This window comes from Xiphophorus couchianus, chromosome 1 (assembly GCF_001444195.1).
Source record: "Xiphophorus couchianus chromosome 1, X_couchianus-1.0, whole genome shotgun sequence".
Taxonomy (NCBI): Eukaryota; Metazoa; Chordata; class Actinopteri; order Cyprinodontiformes; family Poeciliidae; genus Xiphophorus; species Xiphophorus couchianus.
In genome coordinates, this window is record NC_040228.1 from 15,381,600 (window position 1) to 15,398,445 (window position 16,846).

A 16,846-nucleotide genomic window follows, 5' to 3' on the forward strand; every position below is an offset into this window, starting at 1 on the left:
ATGTAATTAGCATGAAAGCCTGTCAACAAAGGAAAGCATGAAGTCCTCTGAGGTTCTCTGGTAGATCGCTGCTATTGACTTGACTTGATGAAACACAGCTGAGCAACACCAGCAGATGGCATGGCTCCTAAAATCATCACCAACAGTAGAAACTTCACATTGGACTTCATACAACTTGGATCATGTCTCTTTTTATTCTTTTTCCAGATTCATTATTTACATAAGAAATTTATTTTAGTTTTAGTGAAGACTTATCACGGGTAACACGCTTCTTCCCTTTTTCTTGTGCCCTTCCCTCTAACCTATTTTTTCCTTCCACTCAACGTTTTATGAATATGCTTCATTCCAGTGGGTCAGTGACTGTTAACGGTTTTCCCATTGATTGCGTAGGTCGTGCCATAATGTTTCTGTTCCCTTTGATCTTATGACATAGGCTATTCTACATTTCTGTTGAAGTGGATGTTGGGATTTGATTATGCGATCAGCGGTCAGCTGCCATGATCGCTAAAGACCACCAGAAATAACTGAATCACATCTATTTGTATGTCATGAATTCATCCGAGATTCATGTTTGTATCCATACATGAACCTGTTACTGCTGCTGTAAAGTTGCTGCAGTGGACATGAGCGCCTGCGCCTGCGCACACTGGAGGATTTATCCTGTGACTGACAGGCTGTGTTAAAAGATAACGGGTTATTTGCTGGATGGAGTTGGAGGAAGTCCTGTTTTGGACTCGGTGGTTAAATGATCATAACCCAGTTGCTCTCAGGTTCATCTCCAGATGCAATATACCTTTCTTTTTTGTGTGTGTGTTTCTGCGTGTACGCTCCGCCCGCCAGCAGCACATGACGCTACAAGTTAATACCAGGGTCTGAGTTTTGTGCTTGATCTGATGCAGGGCTTGAAGCTGAGCCCGCCCTCTCGGGTCTCAGTCTCCGCTTGTCCTGCTCCTCCAGAGCAACTCAAACGGATCAGACGCGGAGCGGTTCACGACAGAGCCCTGCGGAACCGAGTCGAATAGAAACACTTTTTTTTTTTTTTTGGTCTCTATGGTTCCTGTGATTAAACTGCGTCGCTGTGCGCCGGGGCTCGCCTCTCTGCGGGGAAGGTAAGAAGAGAGGCCAGACCTAGAGAGCTGACGGTGAAGCCATCCGGATCTCAGCAACATGCACACCGCAGACGGAGACCCGGACATGAGCGGGGACACGGCTCGGACAGCACCAGCAGCCCCGGCCTCACCGAGCCGCCCCCCCGGTGAGGGAGCAGTCAGCGTGCTGTGGTCGTTTGGGAAATGCCTCGCTGCTCTCCTACCGGTTTACCTGGCCGGATATTACGGCTTCAGCATAAGCCTGGTGCTGCTCGGGCTGATGATCTACATGGGATACAAACACGGTCGGCAGGAGAAGGAGATGAGGCTCAAGTCTTCCATGTACCTCCTGGAGAACGAGATGGAGTTCAGCACTCAGACGCTGTTCAGAGCCCGGAGGGATCTGCCTCCCTGGGTAAGGGGGAATCCTCCTCTGCAGCTTTCAACTCCGCATGGGAAGTTAATCTGCAGCTGGATCTGACCTTCACCGTTTATTACCGTTTTATGCCTTTAATTCGCCATGATCACATATATAAAAACCACATTTTTACACACGTCATTTCCCCATATTTTAGATATTCAGAGGTAGATTTTCTGTAGAGTTTTTATATATAGGCCTATATATTTTTTTCTCCCTCTGTGCACCAGCTTGTGATCATTTTGTGCTCCAAAAACTGAACGAGCTAGGCAGTGATCAGGACCTCCATATCTGGCAAAATTGTGGAATAAGCAGCGTAAGGGGTGTGCGTGCATGTGGGTGTGTGTGTGTGTGCTGGTGTTTGTGAGGACGCTGTCAGCATAGATCTTATAAGATATAAGATATCTGTGGTCAGTTGGTTTCCTGAGAAGCTCTCAGCTTAGCTTAACGTGTTTAAAACCATTTTTCTACTACAGATATGTCTGTTTAAAGTAAATGTATGCAAAGGGAAACTGATACATCAGTTGAATCACTTTGCGTAATTCACTCTTAATGTTAAAATCAGGCAGATAAACAGTTGCTTTTTCCCCCAGCAGTCAATGAACTCTACAATAACAAATTTTAATATATTTCATATTTCACTAGACAAAAGAGAGTACATGTTTTGAAGAAAATAATTTATGGGTTTTTTTTTATAATTAATGCTGTACATCATCCTGCACACATGACTCCCCCCACAGTGAAACACGGTGGTGGCAGCACCATGCCGTGGGTAGGCTTTTCTACTGCATGGAAATTGATCAGAGTCAATGGATGAAGCCAAAAGCAGGACAACACTGGAAGAAAATCTGTTAGAGTCTGCAAAATACTTGATGCTGGGCTGGAGGTTCATCTTCCAGCTAGACTGCGACCCTAAAAATATCGCCAGCTACAATGAAATTGCATAGATCAAAGCATATTTGTGTTTTACAATTCTCTAGTTAAAGTCCAGGCCTAAATCAAGTTGGTTCAAGTGGGTATTTGTGGTTTGCAAATGCTCTGCATCCAGTACTTTGCCTTGATGAATTGGCAACAGTTCATTCTGTAAATGGACTAAACTTGGAGGATTCTCCCAAAGACATCTCTAAAGCTGTAACCTATTGACCAAGGAGACGTTGGTGAATATAAATCCATGCCGCACTTTCAGATTGTGAAGCCTTTTGAAGATGTCATCATCAGATAAAAGTCATTCTAAAGCACATTGAAATCTTTGTCTGTAGTATAACTAAATGTATGTAATACAACTCCGTGTATTTTACTCAGTTTCTATTGCTTTTCATCCACAGGTCAGTTTTCCAGATGTGGAAAAAGTGGAGTGGCTGAATAAGGTATGCTCCCTCTCTCCTTTGTCTGTTTCGCCTGTAGGCAGTTGTGTACTTTCCACCTGTTAAACACAGAACTATCTGTATGACTTTGGGCTGCTCCGCTCCATCTGGCGTTGGAGGGAACTCTGATTCAGTTGAGTAACTTCCCACAACAGCAGCATTAAGGGCTATTATTAATGAGGTAAAGCATGCACAAGTGGACTCTAAGCTGTCTGCTGGTGCATCCCCAGTGTCCGACGAGGATTATCCGCTCATGTAATTAAGAGGAAAGCATTTCAGATCATATTGCAGAACTTCTTTGTCTCTGTCAGTGCAGTCACTTCGCAGCAGCACAGGGCGAGCATGAGTATGAATACTAATAACGGGGAGCGGTGATCTTGAGGGGAAATTGTAATGAAGTCTGCGACAGACGACCTGCTTGTAGGACAGACAGATGTTGGGACTTATTTCTCAGCCAGCCTGCTTAACCACTCCAGGCTTCCAGATGTGTCAGCCAAGAGATCATTTGCACTTGTAGATATGCTGCCACGTAGCTGTTATTGGAGTTGACAGCTTATACATAATTAGTGCGATGTCCTACCGCGAGGATTTAACGCATGCAAAGCATATAATTTTAGCATACAAAAACTGATGCAAATAAAGCATGTTTGATTATAATATGGAATATTCTCTTTGCATTGATTGGATGAGCGCTGGAGGTGTGATGAACGGCCGTATGCTCTGTTGCGCAGATCCTGCAGCAGGCCTGGCCCTTTGTTGGCCAGTATCTGGAGAAGCTGCTGGTAGAAACCATCGCTCCTGCCATCCGAGCTTCCAGCATCCATCTGCAGACCCTCAACTTCACTAAGGTCAACCTGGGAGAGAAGGTGTGTTCATGGGACAGATTGTATGGGAGCTTTTTATTAATTTGCATCAAAGGCTCTGCCTAGTTTGTGCAGCATGTGAGATAGTCTAATAATGTAGCTTGCAAGCTTATTCCATATTTTTACAGTCGATTTTTGTAGGAACTTTTTAAAAGGTTGTTTGGAAACAATCCTTTTTACACTGGCATGGATGAGTTGCTAGCTGTGTTGTAAGTGCATTCATTTAAAGTACTTATGTGGGTAGGGCATCAAAACTGTATGAAGCCTAAGGGTTTATTTTCTTATAAATATGCCCAACGCATAAAAGTTAAATAACTCACAGCTAATGAAGTTATCTAAGGTTCTGTGTCGCTCTGTAGAAGCTTTTCAGTTTGCTTTAATTGAAGGCTGTCTTTGTGTTTGACAGGCTCTGAAGCTGGTTGGTGTGAAGGCTCACACAGAGCACGATAAAAGACAAGTTATGTTGGATTTGTACCTCAGGTAACCCACCACAATGTTCCTTAATCTGTCCTTTTAAGCACAGCTCCAGAGACTAAAACCTCCTTGAATTGCAACACCAAGAAGTCTGTTTGTTTGTAACAGCAGATCTGTGTACTCACCACAAAAATAACAGCTCTGTCATAACACCTGCGAGCTGCTTCCCCTTAGTTAAACATTTATCTTTACATTTGCCTCCTCTTTATAGCTACGCCGGTGATGTGGAAATAAATGTCGAAATTAAGAAGTATTTCTGCAAAGCCGGTGTGAAGGGAGTGCAGGTACAGTGGGAAGTCTTTTTTGTTGTTGTTTTGTTTTGCAAAAATTGAAAATTATCATTAGATTTAAAAGTCAGTTTTCAGCTGTGTTTTCTCTTGTAGCTCCATGGAAAGCTGCGTGTGATCCTGGAGCCCCTGATTGGAGACGTGCCTCTGGTCGGAGCTATTACGATGTTCTTTATTCGCAGGCCTGTGAGTGTTTTTCGCCGTTTGCCCCGCTCTCCTGTCTTAGTAAGACATTTCTTAAAACCACTGTTCTCGTTCGCCTGCTATTTGTAGAAGCTGGACATCAACTGGACCGGACTTACAAATCTGTTGGATATCCCTGGTCTCAAGTGAGTTTTTAAGACTCGTTCTTCGCTTTCTCTGTTTTTATCCATCTGAGTTGGGCATTTACTGCAACAAACAGAAACGTCAGAAATGAATTTGCTTACTATGCGTCCAGTAGAAAATCGGAGATTAACAAAAGAGCTTAAGTGTACAGGAACAGAATAGCTAATGTGCTAATAAAGTCATTTAGTGTCTGTTTTTACACCGTGTCCATAAATATGTAACATAATGTGTCGGTTTGCACAGCCAAATATAAAAATATACCTAAAATATAAGAAAACTAACTGGCAAATTATTCAAATGGTCACTTGGGTACTATTGGTAATATTGCCCAATATTATTCATTTGCAGTGCCATGTCAGACACAATGATCATGGATGCAATAGCTTCCCACCTGGTTCTCCCCAACCGCCTCACTATCCCCCTAGTGGCTGACCTGCATGTGGCGCAGCTTCGCTCCCCTCTGCCAAGGGTAAATCTCTCATATAGTGGGTTTCTCCAGATATGTGAAACCACAGTAACTATACTTGTGTAATTTTGTTTCCGTGTGCACATGTTCCCATTAGGGAGTTGTTCGTATCCACCTGCTGGAAGCCGAGGACCTCACAGCCAAGGACACTGTCATCAAGGGGCTGATTGACGGGAAGTCGGATCCGTACGCCGTGCTGCGTGTAGGAACCCAGATCTTCACCTCACACCATGTGGACAGCAACCTGAACCCGCAGTGGAGGGAAATGTATGAGGTAAAGCAAATGCGACCGGAACTCACCTTAAAAAAAATCCACGACAAAAGATCTACAGCTCTTGCATACAAACAAGGTGTGTGATGGCGCACACCTTGTTAATGTCTCTGCTTTGTTAGGATTTAACTTAAGTCTCTTATAGTCAGTGCGCTGCTGTTGCCGCAAACAGCTCTGTGAAGATTTTAATTGTGTTCTTTGGCAACAGGAAGCGGCTGTTTTTGAGATAAGAAGCTACTTGCTCAGGGACACGTTCTGAAATCTATGTCCTGAATTATTCAGCTGTTTAGGCACAGCAGTGAAGTGTTCTTTACCATTGTGATTCTGTTTGCATTGCTTGTGTTTTATGCCATTTGCTGCTTTATCTATATTTATGTCTTTATTGGTTTGGTGTTTGTCCTTCGGTGTGTGCGAATGTGTGTGTGCATCAGGTTATTGTCCATGAAGTACCTGGTCAGGAGTTGGAAGTGGAAGTGTTTGACAAAGACCCAGACCAGGATGACTTCCTGGGGAGGTAGCTCACTCATTCTCACTCATCCTCACTCTGTTTTGGTGTGCTTCTCATGTCACTTCCATAACTGCTTTTTGCTATTTTAGTCCATGCTTCTCTTAAAAACATGAGCTGATACTCTTTTTTTTTTTTTTTTACTCTTTTTTATATTTTAAAGATGTATTGATTTTCTGTTTATATTATTTTTCTTGCATCTTTCTTCTAGGGCCAAGGTTGATCTGGATATTGTGAGAAAGGCCAGAATCGTGGATGATGTAAGTATTTGTGCTTTTAGAAATGAAGCAGTATCTAAGTATACAGTTATTAGCTTTGTCTTGCTCTGAAACAAAATATCTGAGTCAGACTGCAGTAATCTTGTGACACTGTGACACCATGGAGACACCATGTGCCTCCTTGTGATCTCACAACCTGCGGGCTTTTTGCAGGATGTAGAAAACACCCGAATCAGCCTCTTGAGAGAAATGTGTGTTTAATGAGCCTTCTGACTCTTTCCTGCAGTGGTTCAATCTGAGGGACGTCGGTTCTGGCAGCGTTCACCTGCGGCTGGAGTGGCTCTCTCTGCTGTCATCTGCTGACAGACTGAGCGAGGTGAAGCCACACTGCACTGCATATATATTTTTCCATATATAGAAACTGAGTTTATAAAATATCGTAAAATTTTTCTGCTTTTTGTTTTTACCAGGTTATTCAGAAGAACCAGAACTTAACAGCAAAGACAGCTGATCCCCCGTCTGCTGCCATCCTTGCCATCTATCTTGACCAGGCGTACGAGCTGCCTGTGAGCCATCGTTATCACTACGTCTTGCCGTGAGGCGAAACTTTGAATCGCTGAATCTGATTTGTTTAAAATGTTGCAGATGAGGAAAGGCAACAAGGATCCAAGCCCAATGGTGCAGATTTCTGTTCAGGACACAACTAAAGAGAGCAAGGTAAACATTTTTTTAAAATACAGCATCTTTAAAATGGTTTTATATCAATTAATCTTCCTCACATTTTGTCACATTACAACTTATTTCAAAATGTTTTATATGTGAATTTGTGTGAAAGACCAGCAGAAAATATTGCACAGTTGTGAAGTGGAAGGAAAATCCTGTATGGTCTGCAAATTGTTTGATAGAAACTGACACGTCACATAACCTTGAAGAGTCTACACCAGTTTTAAAACAAAGTAGTCATGGCAGCATCATGCTGTGGGGACGTTTTTCCACATGGACAGGAAACTTAAATGTGGGAAAATCCTGGAAGAAAACCTGTTAAAAACTTCAAGAGACTGGATGCAGAGGGGGACGTTCAGTGTCCAGCTGGACGACTACCATAAACAGACAGCCAGCTCTACAATGGAGTGAATTAAAGCAATGTCATGTATTGGAATGGCCCAGTCAAAACCCAGACCTCTTGTTTCCACAAATGATTAATTCAATGGGGCTGAATACAGAAGCACAGCACCATTTTTTAATTTTTTTTTATTTTAAAAGCCTCACAATTCTGCACTATTTTGTGCTGGTCTATTCAAGCAAATCCTAAATTTGTGGTGGTAATGTGACAAAATATGGAAAATGTGTGAGAAGAATGCTTTTGTGATGCATTGTAACCGTTGTTAGCACATTGGATCAAATTTTGAGCTTAATGGATGTCCGCTTCACGCCACTGCAGACCTGCTACGGGACTATCAGCCCTGTTTGGGAGGATGCTTTCACTTTCTTCATTCAGGATCCTCGCAAACAAGATATTGACATCCAGGTAAGTCCTTTTTACATATATGCAGTGCATTTCTTGCTTCCTCTGATCTATTAACTGCACTCTTTTCCTTTAAACTCTGATAAATTGTCCTCTGGTAATATGTTTTAGGTGAAGGACGATGACCGCGCGTTGTCCTTGGGCAGCTTGACAATTCCTCTGAACCGCCTCCTGGAAAGCAATGAGCTCACCTTGGACCAGTGGTTCCAACTGGAAAATTCGGGTTCAGGCAGCCGCCTCTATGCCAAAATTGTGCTGAGGGTTTGTATTTCTCCTGTTTTCTGCCTGTGCACAAAAAAAATGTAACAGGAAGACCAAAACCAAACTGGTTGAAAATATCAAATTAACCATCTTTTATAGGCAGAAAAGAAATCCAATTTGGACATAAACACATGATTATGCCCTAGATTAAGTAGAAAAAAACAGGGACTTGATTTAATTGAATATGCACTAACAAACCCGCTTTGTTCCTGTTTTTTTTATTTGATTATTTTGCTCAACCAACCCTCTCTCTATTCCCTGATAGATTTTGTGGCTAAGTGATGACGCCTCTCCCACAACTCCGTCTCCACTCCCTTCAGGCTCAGGATCCGGATTGGGTCAGGGAGACGTCGCATCAAACCAGAACTCTGCAGGGTCCGGCGGGTTAACTAAACCTCAGCCATCGCGACCACAGTACACTAGCCCTGACCCAGAGTTTGCAACCGAGGTAAACAGAAACCATTATCTCAAGATGAGGGTAAGTGGAGTGCACTCACAGACTAGTGTAACAGTGCCTGTTGTTGCTCTGATGCATTCAGGGAGTGTTGCGAATCCATCTGGTGGAGGCCCAAAACCTGATAGCCAAGGACAACTTCATGGGGGGCATGGTGAAAGGAAAGAGTGACCCCTACGTCAAGATTCGTGTCGCTGGTATAACTTTCCGCAGCCACACCATCAAAGAGAATCTCAATCCTGTCTGGAATGAACTTTATGAGGTTTTCTTTTTTAAATTTTGCTACAAAAATCTGTTATTTTGTTGATTTAATAAAATCATAATGCTCTAAGTGTCATTTTTGTGTGTGTAGGTGATTTTGACCCAACTTCCAGGTCAAGAGGTCCAGTTTGAGCTGTTTGATAAGGACATTGATCAGGATGACTTCCTTGGACGGTAAACTGTTGCTTTTATTTATTAGTTTTAACTAAACGTATGGAAATGGAGAGTAAACTTTTGATTGAATGTTGTGTTTGCAGGTTCAAGCTTAACCTAAGAGACATCATAAGCGCCCAGTTCATTGATACGGTGTGTGAAATTAATCTGATAGATTTAACCCATGTTATCATCTATATCTACAGTTTACTTTAAAATAATTGTAGTCTATTTGACTGTTTTATAACAGTCACAAGCTTCAGTATTTTTTATGTATTTTACTTTGTCTGATAGACCAACACAAGGTAGCCCACAATTATAAAGTGAAAGAAAGAAATAAACATGCATGGTTTTTAACAAGTTTTACAGAAACTGTATACATGAAATGTTTGGCCTGGATATGTATTCAGCCTCTTTTACTCTGAAACCCACTGACCAAACCAGAAGTAACCAATTAATGCCCTTGCTGGCAAATGTTGTCCAACAGACCTCAAGTGGTTTGTTAAAGAAAACTGGAGAACAAGCATCATCACAAACTGACTGCAGACAGATCAGGGATATATTGTAGAGAGATTTTAAGAAGAGCTTAAAAAAAGTTTTGAAAATCTGACACAGCTCTTTGCAGTGTATCATCTGAAATAGGAAAAAATATGGCGAGACTGTAAACCTACGTGTCCATCCACCTAAAATGACAGGCCTTGAAAAGCGGAGCATTAATCTAAGAAGCCAGAAGGCCCACAGTTTTTCTGGAGGAGCGTCTGAAGGAGTGACTCTTCCACAAGTCAAATGAGACAAAGATGTAGCTTTTTGGCCAACATAGAAAACTCTTATCTGTGGAGGACAGACACAAAGTAGCATATGATTGGGAATTAGAAGGAATAGCATGCATGGTTTTTATCCAGCCATCCATTGTCTATACTGGCTGACTAATGCAGGGTCATGGGGAGGCTGGTGCCTATCTTCAGCGGTTATTTCTGTAGAAACATTCAAGCAAAGCTACAATGAAATGGAATAGATAAAACCATATTTTTATGGTTTTATCTATTCCACATTTTATCTATAACACATATAGATAGAGTGGCCCAGTCAAAATGAAGACCTAAATCTACAATATGTGGAAAGACTTAAAAATTGATCTTAACAAACCCTCACCATGCAGTTTTTAGACGAGCACTGCTATGTATGCTTCTCTTTTTTCTTTACAATTAGACACTGTTTTGCGTTGGTCCATCACATAATATCTCCAAGAAACCTTATGAGACAAAAAAGGGGGGCATCAATACTTTGCAATGCACTTCTGGTCATACCACATTAACTTTGTTTGATTGTTTTTCTAGTGGTACACTCTTAATGATGTAAAATCAGGTCGAGTTCACCTGGTGATGGAGTGGCTGCCCAGAGTGACTGACCTACCGAGACTGGAGCAGGTAAGATATGTACTTAATATCTCTTTTTCTCTTGATATACAATGCCTTACGAAGTAATACTGCAGTGTCTAGATGGGCAGTCTGATTGAGATCTATCCACACAAACTCTTTTCAAAGGAACATCTACTAAATACTGACTTGGAGGGATAAATACATATGCAGTCACTTATTTGATGTTATATGTTTTTAAGTGGTTTTCACTTTGACATTAAATATTTTTGTTGCAATTTTATTTGCCCAAAAAGCCACAATTTGTTATTTAATTGATTTGTAAAGCCAATAGAAAGTGCAAGACATCAAAGGGGGTGAATACCACGCTGCACAAAAGCACTATATTTTGGTTATCATTGCACCAGCTCTATATCAACCACAAACCGAAGAGGATTTTTTTTTTTTCACTGCAAAGAAAAACACTTAACCCACAGGAAGGAGCTCAGTTTATGGTGTGGTTGTTTCAAAAGATCTACAGGATATTAATAAAAGGAAATAGCAAACTTCTGTTTTAGGGTACTTTGCATCGATTTTTGATCTCAACGTCCCTCTGTTCACAGTCAGTATGCAGCAAACTTTAGCCACTAATTTTGTGTTGCACAGTGGCATACCTTTTCTTTCTTTGCAGGTATTGCAGTATCAGTCCCAACAGTCATACCAAAACAAGGTTGTGCCATCTGCGGCTGTGTTGTTTGTGTACGTGGAGCGTGCCCACGGCCTGCCGGTGAGATTGTAGCCCTAGGGGGTTTGTTCTTCGTTGAAGTGTTGATGCATTGCATAAAACTCCGGAATTCAGCTGCAAGTTACTTTAACGCTTTAAAACGTTTGTGTGGTTTCAGTTGAAGAAAAATGGAAAAGAGCCAAAGGCTGGAGTAGAGGTTACACTTAAGAATGTTTCATACAAAACCAAGGTAGTTACATTTAGTTTGAGCAAACCGTATAGAGCAAACACAGTGGAAAGCTGTAAAAGCTTCCTTTGGTTCTTCTCAAAGGTCTGCGAGAGATCCACATCTCCTCGATGGGATGAGGCATTTCACTTTTTGGTTTGTGACCCGAGAGATGAAACACTCACAGTGAAGGTGAGAGAACATGCTACTGAATCATGGCTGTATTTGCTTCTAATCTGATGTTTCACAAAGATATATTCAAAGTTTGATGTCTTTTATCTTTTTTTTTTTTTTATAGCTTTCTCACAGCTGGGGCCAGACTCTTGGGTCCCTGACTGTCCTTCTGAGGGAGGTGCTGTCAGAGTCAGGCTTGGTGCTGGACCAATGGTTCAAACTGGATGGAGCACTGCCAGAGAGTCAGATACTGCTGAGAGTCACTCTCAAGGTACCACAGAAACATCTTTCTTTACTGCTCTGATCTTCAAAACAACCTGTGCAACCTATTAGCAACTAAACAGGCTGCTAGTTACATTTTAGAGACTTGAGTGAATTGATTTAATTATTTAAGAATTTAGAAAACAGCCAATGCCTGCACTTTTCTGCTCAGAGAAACTAATCAGTGTTATCTGTGGTTTGTATGTGGGAAACCAGAACTGAACACCATTTGCTAAAAAACTTTTAGAGCTAAAGGAACTCAGGCGTTAGAACACCAGACATTAAATTGGAGAGTTCAGGGTTCAAGTTCCTGTTTAGGTACAATGAGCTCTCAATTTTAAACCAAAGAGCTCCTTCAGTGACAGACTGCTGCATCCTTCGTGCACAAAGGAGCGTTTTCCCTTAACCTTCGTCCCAGCAGTTGTTAGAACCCTCAGTGCTCCCAAAAATTAAATACATGTTTACAACCCTACTGTTGTTTGCACATTCCTGTCTTTTCACTTCCTGTAAAAGTCCTGCTTTTTATTCAAATAGACAGATGAACATCTTGTACAATTTTCTTTCTTCTTTTTTTTTATTACCCTCCATAAATGCACATACTTATCAATCTGAGCAGGCTATGTGTACCCCTTACAGTACAGTCTCTTATTCTTATTTTCAATTTTGTTTATCTTAGTGTGAATGTGAATGCTTCCTCTTTCCTTTTACTTTGTACAGTCATACCTGAAAGGTATGACTGTAATTCTGTTTCATAATTGCATTAAGAATATTGGCCCTATCCAGAGAATTTATTGTAGTCAATTATTCAATATTAATTGACCACACATATCCTTAGGTGACAATTCAACTAAAATATGGAGGATTATTTTGTGAATATTACTGCACACTTTAAGAACTCTTGGTACTGAACACAGATTTGTTTTTATAGTTCATGTCAAACTGTGACTTTTGAAAGTAGAACTAGGTTCAGCACAACACTGGACCCCCCACCCCCGATGTCCAAACTAGTGGAAAGCTGTTGCAAATGACTTTGAATTTTGTTTTTATTCACAGTTTATACTCAGCTGCAGTTGTTTGAGTACCACGGTAAATGCTTCTTGTATTCGCTATGTCTGTCATGGTTAGCCCCTTCTTGATGTAGCACCAGTAGTGTATTATTTGTCTAATAACAGTCTTTCTGTAAATACCCCAATGTAATGAATGTGATTACAGAGCTATGCGTTGGAGCCTGATTACCTGTTTTCCCCCTTATAGCTAATGTTTTACAACTAATGTCCTTTATAAATATAGCTTACCGTCAAAGGTATTGAGTCATCCCTGGAAATAATTGAAATCAAATATTTCAGTCACTTCAGGGGACACAGGTGGATAAATCCCAGCATCTATGTTGACTGCTTCTAAATATATTTGTCAAAGAACAGATAGCTCTCAAATATAAACTAAGCATTCCACTTAGTTTGTGGTGTTGCAAGGAAGGGAAGCAATTGGAAAGCAGTTCAGTCATGAAGTTATAGTCTATGTAAAAAGAGTAGAGTCAGAAGATACTGAGGCACACAGTGTGCAGACTTCTCCAAACTTCTGCAGAGTCTGTAGCTACAGACCTCCAAGCATCATGTGGCCTTCAGATTAGCTTAAAAACAGCGTCGAGAGCAGTTTTTCCCAATTCTGGTCCTCAAGCCACACCAACCTGCATGTTAGATGTTCCCCTCCTTCAACACACCCCATCAGTAAAACCCTGTTAATCAGCTGTCAATTTAAATCATGTGTACTGAAGCAGGGCAATGCCTAACTTGGAGGACACTGTGTCTTGAGGACCAGGGTTGAAAAACACTAGTCTAGAGAGCTTTGTGGAATGGGGTTCCATGGCCTGGTAGCTAGAAGCAAGACTTATATCACCAATGCAATTCAAAGCAACAGAAGTTGTAATGATGTAAAGCACGCTACCAAAGGACATAGGGCTGTCGTGAAGTAGTCTCACTGATTTAATCCATTCTGGGTTTGGCAGTTGTAAGAAGAATAGCACTTGCTTGACTGCATTGTATCAAGTGAAATCAATTAGAATGTCTCAGCATAGAAACAGGCAGCTTTGGAATAGTTGCGGGATGTCCCGGTACCTGCTTCAACATGAATGTGCAACAGTGCACAAAGTTGGCTCCATAAAGATCAGCGAGTTTGGTGTGGAAGAACTCAACTGATCTTAGAACATCTTGTTTATTGATTAAGAATGGGATGTCTGTCGAGAACATATGTGTGTGAAGGCAGGTGAGTGGATACTTTTGGCAACATGGTGTAGTTTGTAGATTTACCCGTCGCAGAATCCCTGCCATTAAGTATATATGCTATCTTTGTTTTTCTTTTCTTAGAAAGTCCCCTAGTGCCCAATTCTTTTTATGTGTAGCTAGCTATAAAATCTTCAAAATTTAAATAAAGTGGAATGTATTTGTGAATGGAGCTTAATATGATTGGATTTAGGCTAAATTGTACTCCATATGATTGGATACAAATTGGACCTGTTTTTATTGTAAAGTGCATTTGAGTGACATTGTCTGTCAGTTAGTGTCTTTTAAATTAAACTCAATTGAACAAAACTTGAAGCTTGATTTTTTTTTCTTCTTCTTCTAATTTTGCAGATATTGGACACCCAATTAGCAGTGTGTCGCGCCACACCTGGAGCAGGTGGAGATGGAGGTGTAGAGCAATTCATGCCCAGATGGGATCCTTCCCATCTTGATCTGAAGCACAGAAGTGGATTTTCCATGTGCGTCAAACGTAGTTTTTCTCTTCATACTTGTCCCAAACCTGGCTTGCAAAGACGGTATTTTTCATGACTTAGACAGAGGATTGTATGACATGTACAACATGTTTGCTTTCTTAAAAAATGCTTAGCAGAAATGTTGGATTTGTGTCTTTTTGTTTATAGTGTCGCGGATAATGGAAACTCAGCCAGCCAAGTGAAGCTCACTATCGGCTACTCTGCAGACGAAAGCAGGCTTTTCATCATTGTTCACTCCTGCAGGTTTTATACCATTTTAATAACTTTTTATCAGATTTCTCCTTCAGAACAGTTAGTTGCAGAAAAGAATGGGATGTCTGTACATCTGCAGAACCCTGGCAGCCTGCTCCAAGGACGGTGCTGACCCGTACATTTCTTTTGTCCTGCTGCCTGACAAGAAGGCCACAACCAAGAGACGAACTGCCACCAAGAAGAGGGACCTCAACCCAGAGTTCAATGAGAGGTGAGACAAATGGCAAAAAATAATGGTGATACAACTAGAAGTGACATTTGCATTCTATCGCTGTCACTCTGCAGGTTTGACTTTGATTTTACTCTGGAGGAGTCCATGCAGAAAAGACTAGATTTATCTGTGAAGCACAGCGGCTCCTTCATGAGCCGAGAGAAGGAGGTCATTGGAAAGGTACTTTTGAGCAGCTCGCAATCAGAACTGCAGTTTGGTATTACTTTAGGTTCTTTTTACTTTTACCAACATGATTATTTTTGCTTCACCCCCCTCAGTTACAGGTGGATTTGGACCAACTTGATCTCAAGGCTGGTGTCACACAATGGTAAAAAAGAGAGATGTTTTACTAATAATTTAAACACAATAACAAATGTATTCATATGACTAATAATATATTATTTAAGTTAACAAATGTTGCATAAAGTCACTTAATCTGGAAATATAAACTTGCATTTTCTATGTTTTTTTTTCAGGTATGATCTAGTAGCAGAAAGCACATAGAAGAATCCAATTTCTGGTACTACTTAACATAAGCCTTGTGTTGCTTCTGTGATCTGTGATTTGTGCATTTGTAATTCAGCTTAAATGGAATATTACACCATCACTGCAACAAAAAAGAAGAAAATTGTGCCTCATGGAAACTCAAACCATCAGTATTTATTGGAAGAAAAATTACACAGATCTCATTATTCTCAAACCATTAAATTTACAGAATCTTTTCTGCATGAGCAGATAATTTCACCAGTTGGATATTTGACAAAGTTGCAACCGTGTTGCATGACAAACCTGTGGTATATGTGCTTTAGGACATGCACCCATGCATGTTTGCATTTATTTTAATTTTTTAAATGCCTTATGCTGTGGTAAAACTGTCAATGATTTACAATTTTCAACACAATGGAGAATGTTCCTTAAATGTTATATTTTACAGTCTTAAAGTTATTCCAAATATTACTTTGTTTATGTATGTTTATATTATTGCCTTAAGTATTCCAAAACTGTGCACAATTTGTCTGTTTATGTGTTTAAGATGAAGTTTTATATGTTTTATGTGTGACTTTTCTAAAGCAGAGTATTACAAACCTTTAAGTTCTTGCCTAAAACAAAGGTGCAATACCGTAAGCTGAGTCTAAATCACTGTGCTTTTAGAAAGACCAATCTTTACAGTGCTGGTGTTACAGCAACAAATGCTTCTTTGTGTGCAAGTGTTTGCCGTATCAGTGCTTTCAATGAAACTAGAATTTTTCAAGTTGCGCAAAAAAAGACCATGCTAATGTTCACCACTGTTTATAAATGACACAAAAAGGTAATTTGTGGAGCAGGAAAGAAAATTATTGTACTTTCTGAACTGTATAGCTGTGCTCCAGCTAGCATACTTGGAACATATCATAGTTCATATGCCAAATTTGATGATTAAAGTTTGCACTCATGAATCAAAGATTCATTCTGTTCTTTTTTCCACCTCAGAACACATTAACATATTTTATAAAACTGTTAAAAGGGAACAAATTGTATGCATTTGTCCTAAAATTAAATTACACACTCAGTGGGGAATGTTTATTTTCTTTTAGGTGATTAAAACAATTAGGTACACCATTTAATATATATATATATCTATATATATATAGATATATATATATAGATATATATATATATATATAAACCATGTACCGTTTTCTTTCATTTTCACAAACCGAGAAAAATGTCGAAGTAATGAGGAAATTAAATAAAAAAATATTTGGTTTGTTTTCGTGCCATACTTCTGCTTGGCCACAAGATGGCAGCGAAGTGCTGGTAGACCTTTAACTTCTACATCCAGCGGCACTTTCAACGGCTGGGCTTCAAGTGCCTACAGATGTGAAAGCGATCGAATGACTGACGCCTCTTTAGCCAATGGGAGCAAGAGTAGTCTCTGCGGGGGCGGGAGAAACA

General features: G+C 40.4%; 1 protein-coding gene across 1 annotated transcript; it reads left to right on the forward strand.

Moving 5' to 3' along the window:
* The first annotated feature begins 705 nt into the window (after positions 1-705).
* On the forward strand, positions 706-16,352 carry esyt1a (extended synaptotagmin-like protein 1a). The gene is made up of 31 exons (XM_028018855.1): positions 706-1,503; positions 2,832-2,873; positions 3,602-3,736; positions 4,140-4,213; positions 4,419-4,491; positions 4,591-4,680; positions 4,768-4,823; positions 5,170-5,290; positions 5,385-5,561; positions 5,990-6,072; positions 6,275-6,323; positions 6,568-6,657; positions 6,752-6,847; positions 6,927-6,998; positions 7,723-7,809; positions 7,918-8,067; positions 8,333-8,515; positions 8,607-8,783; positions 8,874-8,956; positions 9,040-9,088; positions 10,273-10,362; positions 10,982-11,077; positions 11,193-11,264; positions 11,346-11,432; positions 11,539-11,685; positions 14,306-14,433; positions 14,596-14,691; positions 14,780-14,911; positions 14,986-15,091; positions 15,190-15,239; positions 15,388-16,352. The coding sequence occupies exons 1-31, from the start codon at positions 1,168-1,170 to the stop codon at positions 15,413-15,415; spliced, it is 3,255 nt and encodes a 1,084-aa protein (XP_027874656.1). The 5' UTR covers positions 706-1,167; the 3' UTR covers positions 15,416-16,352.
* The last annotated feature ends 494 nt before the right edge of the window (positions 16,353-16,846 follow it).

What these genes read in the sequence shown, in the direction of transcription:
- esyt1a (XM_028018855.1), top strand. Translation starts at nt 1,168, where the DNA reads ATGCACACCGCAGACGGAGACCCGGACATGAGCGGGGACACGGCTCGG. An exon ending in CCGGTGTGAAGGGAGTGCAG is followed by an intron (nt 4,492 to 4,590) that starts GTACAGTGGGAA and finishes TTTCTCTTGTAG; the next exon opens with CTCCATGGAAAGCTGCGTGT. An exon ending in ACCAGGCGTACGAGCTGCCT is followed by an intron (nt 6,848 to 6,926) that starts GTGAGCCATCGT and finishes AAAATGTTGCAG; the next exon opens with ATGAGGAAAGGCAACAAGGA.